Raw genomic sequence first — 14100 nt, 5'->3', positions numbered from 1 at the left:
TAATAAGATACCTGAAACAGAGTGTCAATGCATGCTTAACCCTAGAGCCTGAAAAATCCGAAGAACCCATCCTCTCATGCTACGCTGATGCTGACTGGGCCGGAGACGCCAAAGGCCGCAAAAGCACATCTGGGTACATATTCTACTTAAATAACTGCCCAGTGCATTGGTACTCAGGCAAACAAATCCTGGTGGCAACTTCGACTACCGAAGCCGAATACATATGCCTCTCCAAAGCCGCCAACAACCTCATCTGGTTCGACGACCTACTTGCCAGCGTGTGGAGAGAACCAGCTTACCCAATAAATATATATGAAGATAACAAAGCCGCCATAGAGATATCCATGTCCGACGCTGTAGGGCAAAGGTCAAGGCACATAGACATAAAATATAAGCACGTTAGACAGCTCTCCAGAATTGGTTTCATAAAAGCCATACACTGCGATACAGAGGAACAGACCGCAGACATACTCACGAAACCCCTACAAGGCAAACAACACTCACACTTAGTTTCCAAGCTCAACATCCACCCCAGGGTACCAACTAGTCAGTCAGGCCTACAGACACGGGTCAGGCATTTAGAGGGGGATTTGTCAGGTATAAATGCTCTGCCCGTGCCAGGGATCAGCTATAGTGCAGCAGTGCAGGGGTTAACCCAGACTCCCACCTGGTCAGCTCCTCCCATAGGCCCCTCCTTACCTGAATCCCCGCCCACAGGTATAAAAGGTGGGCACACCTCTCCTCACCCCAGTTCCTGATGCATTCAAGTGATGATGTGATGAACCTGCAAATAAAAGAGTTATATTTTACCAGATGACTCAAGTCTCTTTATTGGGCCTGATCCACCATTCCTTGTAACAGTTCACCTACCTGGCTTTCATGCCTAAGGAGGGACTAGAACTCCAAATCTCCTGGTGATTGGCCCAAAATCACCCAGCTGTCTTTCATGCCTAAGGCGGGATTAGAACTCCCAGTCTCCTGGTGATTGGACCATAGTTCACCTACCTGACTTTCATGCTTAAGGAGGGACTAGAACTTATTTATTTATTTATTTATTTATTTATTTATTTATTTATTTATTTATTTATTTATTTATTTATTATTCGAATTTCTATACTGCCCTTCTCCTTTCGGACTCAGGGCGGTGAACAGCCAAAATAAAAACATTTATACATAAAGTACGATTAAAAATAGATTTAAAATAATTAAATTTGGCCCATAGTTTAAAATTTATCAATTTAAAATCCATATCAAAATTTAAAACCAACCATAAAATCATAAAATCAAGAGAGACCGGCTAACTGAAAGAGATGAGTTTTTAGAGCCCATAGTTCACCTACCTGGCTTTCATGCCTAAGGAGGGACTAGAACTCCCAGTCTCCTGGTGATTGGCCCAAAATCACCCAGCTGTCTTTCATGCCTAAAGCAGGACTAGAATTCCCAGTCTCCTGGTGATTGGCGCAAAGTCACCAAGCCAGCTTTCATGCCTAAGGAGGGACTAAAACTCACGTCTCCTGGTTTCAGGCTAGTACCTTCACCATTACACCAAACTATCTCTCCCAGTTTTAAAAATTAGTATAGCCCTTCCAGAATTATGATATCTTCCGAGATTTCATTTTTTAATGTGATTTTTCTGAACCAGGCCACACCATGGAAAGTGCATCCGTATTTATACAGAACGAGTGGGATAAAATATAAATAAGAGACCTTTGAGATGGCATGCACAATAACTTGACCTCATTCTCAGCCAGAGATGATCCAGTTCGCTCATTCCGCCTGATTAATTAATTAATTAATTAATTATCATTAATGAATCCATTTTGTGGGGATTTTACACTGGCCCACACCGGCCGATTCTGTAACACGACAGGAAGAACTAAAATGGAATTGATAATCTCTACTTTCAGCAAATCGCAAAACTCTGGGTGAATTAGGCCAGTCGGTTAAAATGGTATATAATTTATCTCTCCTAAATTTGTTTTTTTCTTGTCATCCTAGGTTTAGGATGTCGGGTGCACAAAGCTAAGTGGGGCTAAACATTCCCTTAATTTAAAACTAGTTTGCGTATCTACATGGACTGTAAAAAAAAACTCCCTAGTACAAGAAAACTAGATTTTAACTACAGTATTGCAAGCTGCCTTGAGGATTTAATGCAAATAGAAAAGGAAGCTGTAAATGCACCAATAATTAAAAAACACTTGTTTGATGATATAGATGAGATGAAAATTCTCTAGTTTTGCTCTATGTGAGTGTTTCCCAACTTCAGCAACTTTAAGATGCGTGAACTTCAACTCCCAGAATTCCCTAGCCAGCATGGCTGGCAGCAGAATTCTGGGAATTGAAGTCCACTCATCTCAAAGCAAACTGACTGGGGAATTCTGGGAGTTGAAGTCCATCCATCTCAAAGCAAACCGACTGGGGAATTATGGGAGTTGAAGTCCACTCATCTCAAAGCAAACCAAACTGGGGCATTCTGGGAGTTGAAGTCCACCCAGCTCAAAACAAACCAACTGGAGAATTATGGGAGTTGAAGTCCACTCATCTCAAAGCAAACCGACTGGGGAATTATGGGAATTGAAGTCTACTCATCTCAAAACAAACCGACTGGGGAATTCTGGGAGTTGAAGTCCACCCATCTCAAAGCAAACCGACTGGGGAATTATGGTAGTTGAAGTCCACCCATCTCAAAGCAAACTGACTGGGGAATTCTGGGAGTTGAAGTCCACCCATCTCAAAGCAAACCGACTGGGGAATTCTGGGAGTTGAAGTCCACCCATCTCAAAGCAAACCGACTGGGGAATTCTGGGAGGTTTTTTTTTTAATTTGATTTATATGCCGCCCTTCTCCGGAGACTCAGGGCGGCTTACAATGCGTAAAGCAATAGCCTTCATACTTTTGTATATTTATACAAAGTCAGCTTATTGCCCCCACAATCCGGATCCTCATTTTACCTATCTTAGAAAGGATGGAAGGCTGAGTCAACCTTGAGCCTGGTGAGATTTGAACTTGCAGTAATTGCAGGCAGCTGATGTTAATAACAGTGCTTTAGTCTGCTGGGCCACCACTTGAAGCCCACTCGTCTCAAAGCTGCAGTAAAACAGAGACTTCTGTCTCCTCTAAGTATCTAACAATTTTATTTTCAACACCTATTCTTTTCTTTCATTGCACCCGCCGGATTGTTAAAAAGAAGAACCCCAACAAAACTTACTCTGGCCGGTCTGCGTTCGAATCCCCGTTGCACCGTTCCTTACATGCTGAGGCCCACCTCGCAGGGCTGTTGTGCGGAAGCAAGCAAGATGGAAAGGAAGCCAAGGGAAGGGCTCATTCTTCTAGCTGTGCAGGTTCCCTGCAGGGACAGAACCTATTGAGTCCCAAGGGCCAAAAAAGACGCCCCTGGGGATGGGGGTGGAGGGGAAAGCGCCCTTTTCTTTGCCGGGGGAAGTGATGCCTCATGGTCACAGCCTTCCCCGCCGTTCTTCCCAGCCCAGGATGTTGCATCACAGGCAGGGGGCTGCTTTTGACTGCAGCCCAGCCCAGCTTCCCCAATCGCCCGAGGAGGGAAGCCAAAGGAGACAGCAGCTGCCTCCAGGCTGCACACCATGGACAGCGGGGGCCGGCGGATGGTAGTCTGCGACAACGGCACCGGGGTGAGCAGAGGAGAAGTGGGGAGGGGGAGGGGGATCCCCTCCCTCGATCCCAGCAGGGCAACGTGGAGTGTGGGTGGGTGAGTGGAAAGGATCGGGGCTGCATTCCCACGATCTATTTAACTCCTCCTCCGTGGGAACTTAAGTTTAATTGAACCCGGGTTCTTGGCTTCCATGCAAGCTGGAGTTTTTTTTTAGCCTGCCGAGGTGGTTGGGACCGCAAGCCAGTAACGGAGTCGGAAGGGACCTTGTGCTGAGTCACAAAGAGTTTGTAAAGAGTCCGGCAGAAGTCTGCCACAGTCCTTCGGGATAAGGCTGATCAGCACCCACCTTTATCTCCCTTGACACGCTGCCAAAGGCCTAATTGGCAATTAGCTTTGCAAGGCCACACGGAGCACAGAGTCAAAAATGGAGCTTCAGAATTTAAACCGACCAGAACGAACAAAGTTGCTTCCTGCAAAGGCTCACGTGCCTTTGCTTCTCCTTTATGTCTTATCAGAGGGGCCAATCATCTCCAAGCCTTACTCCTGAGTCGTCCCTTTTGTCTTAACTGTTCTTGTCTTCTGTTCAGTTCTGTGCATGCGCGCATTGGGAACAGGCTCCCCCTATTCCTCTGCCTCACTGTTGTCCAATTCTGGAGGCTCCGGAGGCAGCACATCACTCCCAGATGGCCATGGCCCCCTCTCTGCCTCCGATGCAGAGCCCTCATCCGGGCCTTCCCCAGACTCCAGGACTGGCCCATGTTCCTCCCCAGCCTCCTCACTGTCCGCTGGCGGACCTCAACAGTGAGTCCATCTTAACAATGAAACCATTTTTTTCCCCTTCCTGGGTTCACGGCGAGCCGAGTCAGCTCAACAGAATTTGCTTGTGTAATGTGTGAAGCTCTCGCTCGGATGCGAGGAGGTTACTGGAGGAAAATGTCTCTGAGATTTGCACAAGGAAATCTGTGTTTTTGGTGCTGGGTGGGTGACTTACCACCCCCATGTGTCCTTTCAGCTTTGCAATACACATTGTTCCTGAACTCGTTTCCTTAAAAAAAATTTTTTTTAAATATCAAATCACGATCTTGATCGGAGGCTGCCGAATCATTCCTTCTTCTTTTGACTTTATTTATTTTTATTTTATTTTTTTAAAAAACCAGGGGAACAGCTCTTTTTCTTTCCCGTTTTATACTATTCAAAACAAATAAATAAACGGTTATGATAAAGGGACCACATACTTAGCGTTATCTATATTGACAGCAGCAAGGATTATAAATGCTAAATGCTGGAAAAATGTGAACGCCCCACCGGAAGAGGTAGCAATCTGAAAAATTTGGGACTGTGCCGAAATGGACAGATTAACTTTAAAAATTAAAGATAAAGAAGGCTCAGAATACTATCAGACATGGAATAAATTTTATGAATGGATAGAGACAAGAGGTAGAAATTAGAGAGAATAGAATAGAGTAGAGTAGAGTAGAATAGAATAGAATAGAATAGAATAGAATAGAATAGAATAGAATAGAATAGAATAGAATAGAACAGAACAGAATAGAATAGAATAGAATAGAATAGGAGAGTAGAGTAGAATAGAATAGAATAGAATCGGGAATAGAATAGAGTAGAGTAGAGTAGAGTAGAATAGAATAGAATAGAATAGAATAGAATAGAATAGAATAACAGAGTTGGAAGGGACCTTGGAGGTCTTCTAGTCCAACCCCCTGCTTAGGCAGGAAACCCTATAAACCACTTCAGACAAATGGTTATCCAAAATCTTCTTAAAAACTTCCAGTGTTGGAGCATTCACAACTTCTGGTGGCAAGTTGTTCCACTGATTAATCGTTCTCACCGTCAGGAAATTTCTCCTTAGTTCTACGTTGCTTCTCTCCTTGATTAGTTTCCACCCTTTGCTGCTTGTCCCCTGGAAGTCACTTTACTGGGCACAATGAGGACTAGCATCTTATTTCTCCCCTCTTCGAAAAAGGATCGATAGTCACACGCACACGATCAGAATGGGTGCAGGGCCTGTGATGCTAGGAAAGGCATGTTCGTAGCATTTTTTTTTTAAATTCTTCTTCTTCCAATTTAATCCAGGTTTAAATTCAGGGGGCTGGCTACCATCTCCTTCCCTCCAGCCATTCCTCCCCCCTCCTGTCTTTTATCTTGGACCCTTGTAAAAAAAAAAAAAAAACTAAATCCTTTCCAACCAACAGATTGCAAAGCCACAAGCGTCCCGATTCCTCATTTTATTTCCTCTTTCGCGACTTCCTCAGTTTCCCTCGGTGGGAAAGTGAGCGCACGAAGCTGCATGTTTGAAAGATTAAGGTACCAAAAAAATTAGATCCCCCCCCCCAGCTCACCTTTGGGGACGGATGGTTAAACAGTTGGGAAAACAGCCGCCCTGAATCTCCGGAGAAAGGCGGCATATAAATTGAACTAAATAAAATAAATAAATAAATAAATAAATAAAAATTGTGCTGCTTTCTCTGATGATCACAGTGAGATGCTTGCGTGCCCGAGGATGGAAAGATTTGTGGGTTGAGGGTGATGGAACTTGCTATGTGATATGGAAAAAAAAAACCCCAATATCCTCCCTTTTGCCAATCAACTTTTAACAGGGTTAATTGCTCTTGCAAGCTTCCATAAAAAAATTATTATATATTTGTTTACTCCAAATTTAACGAGTCTAGCTGTCTGTCCTTCCTTCCTTCTTCCCTCCCTCCCTCCTTCCCTCCTTCCCTCCCTTCTCCTTCCTTCCTTCCTTCTCTATATTTTCCCTCCTTCCTTCTCTATCCCTTCCTTCCTTCTTCCTTCCTTCCTTCCTTCCTTCTCTATATTTTCCTTCCTTCCTTCTCTATCCCAACCTCCCCCCTCCCTCCCTTCTTCCTTCCTTCCCTCTCTATATTTCCCTCCTTCCTTCTCTATCCCTTCCTTCCTTCCTTCCTTCCTTCCTTCCTTCCTTCCTTCTCTATCCCTTCCTTCCTTCTTTCCTTCTCTATATTTTCCCTCCTTCCTTCTCTATCCCACCCTCCCTCCTTCCTTCCTTCCTTCTCTATATTTCCCTCCTTCCTTCTCTATCCCATCCTTCCTTCCTCCTTCCCTCTCCTTCCTTCTCTAGTCTTTCCTTCCTTCCTTCCTCCTTTATATTTTCCCTCCTTCCTTCTCTATCCCTTCCTTCCTTCCTTCTCTATCCCTTCCTTCATTCCCTCTCTATATTTTCCCTCCTTCCTTCTCTATCCCTCCCTCCCTCTCTCCCTCTCTCCCTCCTTCCTTCCTTCTTTCCTTCCTTCCTTCATTACGTGAATGCAGCCCTAGCATTTAATGATCTCTGTGTACGTTATATAAACCCAGTCATAATTTTCTTTGTCTTTCTGTTCTTTCTCTCTCTTTTCTTCTTCCTTTATTTGGAGGAAGAAAACCCCATCAAGAATGATCCATTGTCAATAATGTGAACCTTCTCTACTCATTCATTCTCCTTGCCATTTCCCCATCTTTCAGGGCCCAAAAAAAATTCAATTTATCTCCTCTCCTCATCTTTGCAGTTTGTGAAATGTGGAAATGCCGGATCCAATTTCTCAGAGCATATTTTCCCAGCTTTGGTGGGACGTCCTATTATTCGGTCCAGCGTTAAGGTTGGCAATATTGAGATCAAGGTGAGTGATAATTGCCAAATTGTGCTTGGAGATTTATGTTGAGATCAGGCAATTTAATAACATTTGCATTGTTTATTTTATTCTGTGTTGCTTTGCAAACAAAAGCAACTTGCCCGCACCACTTATGTTTTTTGATCATGGACCATAATAATCTGATTATCTACCAATACTCTACCTCCTTCATCTTTTTACCTTCCTAACAGCCCTTTGAGGTTGGCCAGATCCCAAAACAGAAATACTGGGACTCTATTGGTGGAGGTCAGTGTTTTCAACTTTGGAAACTTTAAAGATATGTTGACTTCAACTCCCATTAATTCATCTAATAAAATAAATAAAAATAAATCCCTGAATTCTTCATCCAGCATGTTTTAAGAAGTCTGCACTTCAGCTCCTCAGCCAGCATGCTTAAAGGATGTTTGCAAGGGAATTCTGGGAGTTGAAGTCCACCCATCTTAAAGCATGCTGACTGGGGAATTATGGGAGTTGAAGTCCACCCATCGTAAAGGATGCTTGCAAGGGAATTCTGGGAGTTGAAGTCCACCCATCTTAAAGCATGCTGACTGGGGAATTCTGGGAGTTGAAGTCCACCCATCGTAAAGGATGCTTGCAAGGGAATTCTGGGAGTTGCAGTCCACCCATCCTAAAGCAGGCTGACTGGGGAATTCTGGGAGTTGAAGTCCACCCATCTTAAAGTTGGGAATTCTGGGAGTTGAAGTCCACCCATCTTAAAGCATGCTGGCTGGGGAATTCTGGGAGTTGAAGTCCACCCATCGTAAAGGATGCTGGCTGGGGAATTCTGGGAGTTGAAGTCCACCCATCTTAAAGCATGCTGACTGGGGAATTCTGGGAGTTGAAGTCCACCCATCTTAAAGTTGGGAATTCTGGGAGTTGAAGTCCACCCATCGTAAAGGATGCTGGCTGGGGAATTCTGGGAGTTGAAGTCCACCTATCGTAAAGGATGCTGGCTGGGGAATTCTGGGAGTTGAAGTCCATCCATCGTAAAGCATGTTTGCCAGTGAATTCTGGGAATTGAAGTCCACCCATCTTAATAGTTGCCAGGTTTGAGAAACATTGCCGTAGTAGGCTATAATCAAAGAAAGCTGAAAGCCTGACAGTGTTTTCTCCTCCCCTCCCTTTAAGATTTAATGAAGGTTGAGTCAGTTCTTTCTAGTTTTTTTTACTGTCCTGGGCTAAAATTACGTTTTTCTCATTGCTGTTGCCCAATTTCTCCAAGATGTGGTACCTATCTGTGCATCTCCTTCTGCCCACAAGGGATGCGGTTTCCACTGAGTCTGTGCATGTGTGTATGCCCCCTTCATCTACAGGGGCAGTGTTGCCACCTGGATAGCAATAACATTTAGACTTATATACCGCTTTTACAGCCCTCTCTAAGCGGTTTGCAGAGTCAGCCTCTTGCCCCCAACCACCTGGGTCCCCATTTTACCCACCTCGGAAGGATGGAAGGCTGAGTCAACCTTGAGCTGGTCAGGATCGAACTCTTAGCAGTGGGCAGAATTAGCCTGAAATATTCTAATCATTGTGCCACCATAGGAAGGAAGGAAGGAAGGAAGGAAGGAAGGAAGGAAGGAAGGAAGGAAGGAAGGAAGGGAAAGGAAAGGAAAGGAAAGGAAAGGAAAGGAAAGGAAAGGAAGGAAGGAAGGAAGGAAGGAAGGAAGGAAGGAAGGAAGGAAGGAAGGAAGGGCAGTAGTACTTAGATTTATATACTGCTTCACAGTGCTTTTACAGCCCTCTTTAAGTGGTTTACAGAGTCAGCCTCTTACCCTCCAACAATCTGGGTCCTCATTTTACCCACCTCGGAAAGACAGAAGGCTGAGTCAACCTCGAGCCAGTCAGGATCGAACTGCTGGCAACCGGCAGTCAGCAGAAGTAGCCTGCAGTACTGCACTCTAACCACTGTGCAACCACGGCTCATAGACCTCTATGGGTTTCATCCCTTGGTAGGACCTCATAGTGGGTGATGACGCCAGCAAGTTGCGTTCCATGTTGGAGGTGAACCACCCCATGGAGAATGGGATTGTGCGCAGCTGGGAGGACATGAAATACTTGTGGGACTACACATTTGGGCCGGAGAAACTCAACATCGACCCGCGTGACTGCAAGATCTTGCTCACGGAGCCCCCTCTGAACCCCACCAAGAACCGAGAGAAGATCATCGAGGTAAGCAGGGCTGGAGGTGACGATCAGGGACTCTTCCTGGAGGACTTGATCAAGGTTCTTTGAACAAGTTGCAATCTTTATTAATCCATTGTTGTTGTTGTTGTTTTGAATCAAGTTTTATTGATTTTTCCCCCCCTCCATTTTCCCCTGCATATTTTATGAACAGAGTATTGGCCATGTCATCACTTATACAATGCAAGTACATTTTACTCAGTTACAATTTTTGCCAAAAATTTCCTTTTTCCATTTTTGAATCGTGTCTTAAAATTTCTATGCTTATTTATATAAACAACATCTTAATTCGCCCTCAAATTCTAATTTTTCTGTTTGAACTCATATTTATTCTCTTTTTATTTTTTAATAACTCATTCTTTATCCTGGTACATTTATTTATGCATGTTCGGGGTTGGCTTTCTTCCATTTTATCTTTTTTATTGTACAGCAATCTTTCTTCTCAGTCTCTCCCTCCCTTCTTTCCTTTCTACTTTCTTCTTCCCTCTTCTCCTACTCCTTCTCTACTTCCCCTTCGTTTCTCCCTCTCCTCCTCTCTTTCCCCCTTTCTAACCCTCTCTCCTACTCTTATTACTCTTACCCAGCGGTTGTTTTTTTGTGACACATGGTATTTATTATCCATTGTGCTATCTGCCGAAAAATGTATGATCTAAAATGTTTGTTAACTAACAAAAGGTACCTCTCCCTCTCCATCCATGCATCCTTCTGTCTGTCTATTCATCCATCCATCCAATCATCATCCATCAGTCATCTATTCATCCATCAATTCCATTCAACTATCAATCATCTATCTATCTATCTATCTATCTATCTATCTATCTATCTATCTATCTATCTATCTATCTATCTATCCTATCTCTCTCAACTACTGTACTTATTTATCTATCCATCCATCACCTGTCTGTCTCTTATCTATCTTATCTCTCTATCATTTTCTCTATCACCTCTTTATCGATCATCTACTTCTATCATCTATCCATCCATCCGTCCGTCTGTCTGTCTATCTCTATCTATCTATCTATCTATCTATCTATCTATCTATCTATCTATCTATCTATCTATCATTTTCTCTATCACCTATCTCATCTCTCTATCAATCATCTACCTCTATCATCTATGTATCTATCTGTCTTCTGTCTGTCTATCTCTATCTATCATTTTCTTTCACCTATCTCATCTCTCTCTATCAATCATCTACCTCTCTATCTATCTAGTTATCTATCCATCTGTCTCTCTGTCTGTCTCTGTTTATCTATCTATCTATCTATCTATCTATCTATCTATCTATCTATCTATCTATCTATCCTTTACCTATCTCTATCCATTTGTCCTTTTTAATGCATGTTACCCATCTTTCATTTTTTTAAAAATCAAACACTCTCTCTCTCTCTCTCTCTCTCTCACACACACACACACACACACACACGCACACACATACACACACACACACACACACACACTCCTTGAATTACGATTGCCCATTACGGCAGTAAGTCGTGACAGTCGTAAAGTGGATTGATAGAACAATTAACACAATGAATAGAACAATTAACAATTAATGTTTTGGTAGGAAAAGATAACGTGGTAAGGTTATTATTGGCAGCCCCTGAAAGATTTATTCAAAGTAGTAAGGTGGCTTATTTATGGAATGCTCTCTTCCTGTCTTTCTTTATACAATCCAGGTTATGTTTGAAACCTACCAGTTTGATAGTGTGTATATTGCGATCCAAGCTGTGTTGACACTTTATGCTCAAGGTAAGTCAGCTTTTTGTAAAAAAAACTTGAGTGTTAAGCCTTTAGCCACAAAACTCTGGGTTGCACCAGGGGTGAAATGCTACTGTTTGCCCGGAAGGGTAGTAAAAAAATGCTTTAAAAAGTTTTTAAAAGTTAAATGGGAGTTGCAGTTAAATGCTGAAACCGTCAATGCAGCATTATCTGGTTTATGATGATGATATTCGCCCAATCCTTGTACGGCTGCAGCATCTGATCATTCTCTTCTGCCCCCCACCCCAATTTTCACAGGGCAGAGTTTTATAAGCATATTGTTCTTTCGGGGGGCTCCACCATGTACCCCGGCCTGCCGTCCCGTCTGGAGCGTGAGATCAAGCAGTTGTATTTGGAGAGGGTGTTAAACGGAGATGTAGGAAAACTGTGGGTAAGTGGGCAATGGAGAGGGGGAGGGGGGGGTGGGGGCAAGGACCAGTCTCCAAGGGTCTGACCTCCTCTTGGCATTTTGGACGATGCCAGGCAGACATAAATTCCCAATCTTCTCTATTCACATTTTGATGAAAGAAAACTTGTCTTTTTGACCTCTAGCTACGTACAGGCAGTCCTCAACTTATGACAGTTCATTTAGTGACTGTTTTGAAGTTACAACGGTACTGAAAAAAGTGACTCACAGTATGACCCTTTTTCACACTTACAACTGTTCTGGATCCCTGCGGCCATGTTTGATCAAAATTCAGATCCTTGGCAAACGACTCGTATTTATGATGGTTGCAGTGTCCCGGGGGGAGGCCAGACCCAACGGGGAAGCCAGACTCACTTAACAACTGTCGTACTCACTTAACGACTGCAGGGATTCGTTAAGTGGCAAGAAAGGTCATTAAATGGGGGAAAAAACTCCCTTAACAACTATCTCGCTGAGCAACCGGAAATTGTGGGCTCCATTGTGGGTCGTAACTCGAGGACGAAATGTAATTTGGCTCTGCTGTCAACAGTTGTAGCCGGGTTTCCAATTTTGAGCGTAGGAAAGATGGTAAAACATTTGGCAGGGTTGAAGATGCTTTTTTTAAAAAAATAAATAAAATTAAAGTTTTATTTTGAGATTAAATAGAAATAGAAACCAAAATCAGGGAAGAGAAAGAAGGGAGAAAAGAGGTGAAAAGAGAAATAAATTAGTGACTTTTCAATTTTTTTCCAGGGCCGTAGGACAACCTTAACCTTCTGCTTTATCTTTCTAGCTATTTCAAACCATTTCTATAACAACGGAATCGGTCCGGTCATCCTAACCTCAAACCCGAGTTTCATTATTATTATTATTATTTTTCCAACCTCAAGGACAAATTCCAGAAGCTGTTTCCAAGTAGAAAAGATAAATAGTTTTCTTCTAATTAAAACTCAATTTTGCCATCTCGGCCACCTTCCTTCTTCCATGGTGGGAATTAGTGAAGTCTTTCCATCTTCGTGCATATAATCCTCGATTTACGACCATAATTGAACCGAACATTTTCGTAAAACGTTGGGTCGTAAAATGGAGCAGAACTCTCTTAACGAATGGCTCAACTTAGCATCAACAAAAAATTTGGGACTCAATTGTTAGGGGACCCGAGTTCTGGAGACGCTCAGAGGGCCAGTGCAATAAATGGGGATGGACGCCTCTTGCCTTCCAGCCCACTTTTCCTATCTTTCTTTCTTTCTCTTCCTCTCTTCCTTTTTTCCCTTCCTTTTTTTCTCTTTTCCTCCCTCCCTCCCTCCCTTTCCTTCCTTCCTTTCCTTTTTCTTTCTTCCTTCCTTTCCTTTTTTCTTCCTCCCTCCCTTTCCTTCTTTTTCATTTTTCTTTCCCTTTTTTCTTCCTCCCTCCCTTTCTTTCCTTCTCTTCTCTTCCTCCTTCCTTTTTTCTCTTCCTCCCTCCCTTCTCTTCCTCCCTCCCTTTCTTCCTTCCTTTCCTCTTTCCTTTCTTCTTCCTCCCTCCCTCCTTTCCTTTCTTCCTTTCCTCTTCCTCCCTCCTTTTCCTTTTTCTTCCTCCCTCCCTCCTTCCCTCCCTTTCCTCTTCTCTTCCTCCCTTTCCTTTTTTCTCTTCCTCCCTCTTTCCTTTTTCCTTCCTTCCTTTTCTTTCCTTTTCTCTTTTCCTCCCTCCCTCCTTTTTTCCTTTTCTTTTTCTTCCTCCCTCCCTCCCTTTCTTTCCTTTCTTTCTTATGCAACTAGAACACCGCGTAGTTTTTGGAACGGGGTGCTTTGGCCGATTGTTTGGGACGCTTTTGCTTTTCAAGTTGCTAGTCCTCTTCAAAGGGGGGAGGGATGGAGAAGGGTCCCAAGGGAATGTCAAATCGGCATCTCTTTGAAATTTCAAAAGTTTGCCTTTCTGCAGTGGAGCCCCAGATAATTCGAATTCGAATTTTGATAATTTTCATTAATATCTATCCTGACTTTTCAGGGGAAATAAGTTTTTTAGCCTTGTTGTTGGAAAGGAACATACTGCCAATTTTCACCTCACATCTCAGGGATACCCAGTGGTTAGAATGCGGTACTGCAGGCTACTTCTGCTGCCTGCCGGCTGCCTACAATTTGGCAATTCAAATCTCACCAGGCTCAGGGTTTGACTCAGCTTTCCGTCCTTCCGAGGTCGGTAAAATGAGGACCCAGATTGTTGGGGGCAAAAGGCTGACTCTGTAAACTGCTTAGAGACGGTGGTGAAGGACCGTGAAGCGGTATATGAGTCTAAGTGCTATTGCTATTCTTGCAAAATACAGAATAAAATACAGAATAAGAGAGTTGGAGGGGACCCTTGGAGGTCTTCCAGTCCAACCCCCTGCTCAAGCAGGAGACCCTCTACTTATATTCTACTTTTTTTTCCTGGCCATTCCATTTTAACTTCCTCCATCTTAAAAATAACCAGGAAAAAAAAATCAT

General features: G+C 43.3%; 1 protein-coding gene across 1 annotated transcript; it reads left to right on the top strand.

Annotated features, from left to right (window-relative positions):
- Window positions 1–3599: 3599 nt before the first annotated feature.
- On the top strand, window positions 3600–12479 carry LOC139322391 (actin-related protein 2-like). Its single transcript, XM_070951490.1, has 6 exons — window positions 3600–3647; window positions 7168–7278; window positions 9241–9456; window positions 11151–11223; window positions 11491–11564; window positions 12432–12479. Exons 1-6 carry the CDS (start codon window positions 3600–3602, stop codon window positions 12477–12479), a joined length of 570 nt encoding a protein of 189 aa, XP_070807591.1.
- The last annotated feature ends 1621 nt before the right edge of the window (window positions 12480–14100 follow it).

This window comes from Pituophis catenifer, unplaced genomic scaffold, assembly GCF_029215685.1.
Source record: "Pituophis catenifer annectens isolate HBS135680 unplaced genomic scaffold, rPitCat1.0.hap2 SCAF_10, whole genome shotgun sequence".
NCBI lineage: Eukaryota > Metazoa > Chordata > Lepidosauria > Squamata > Colubridae > Pituophis > Pituophis catenifer.
This window is presented reverse-complemented; position numbering and strand designations above follow the sequence as displayed.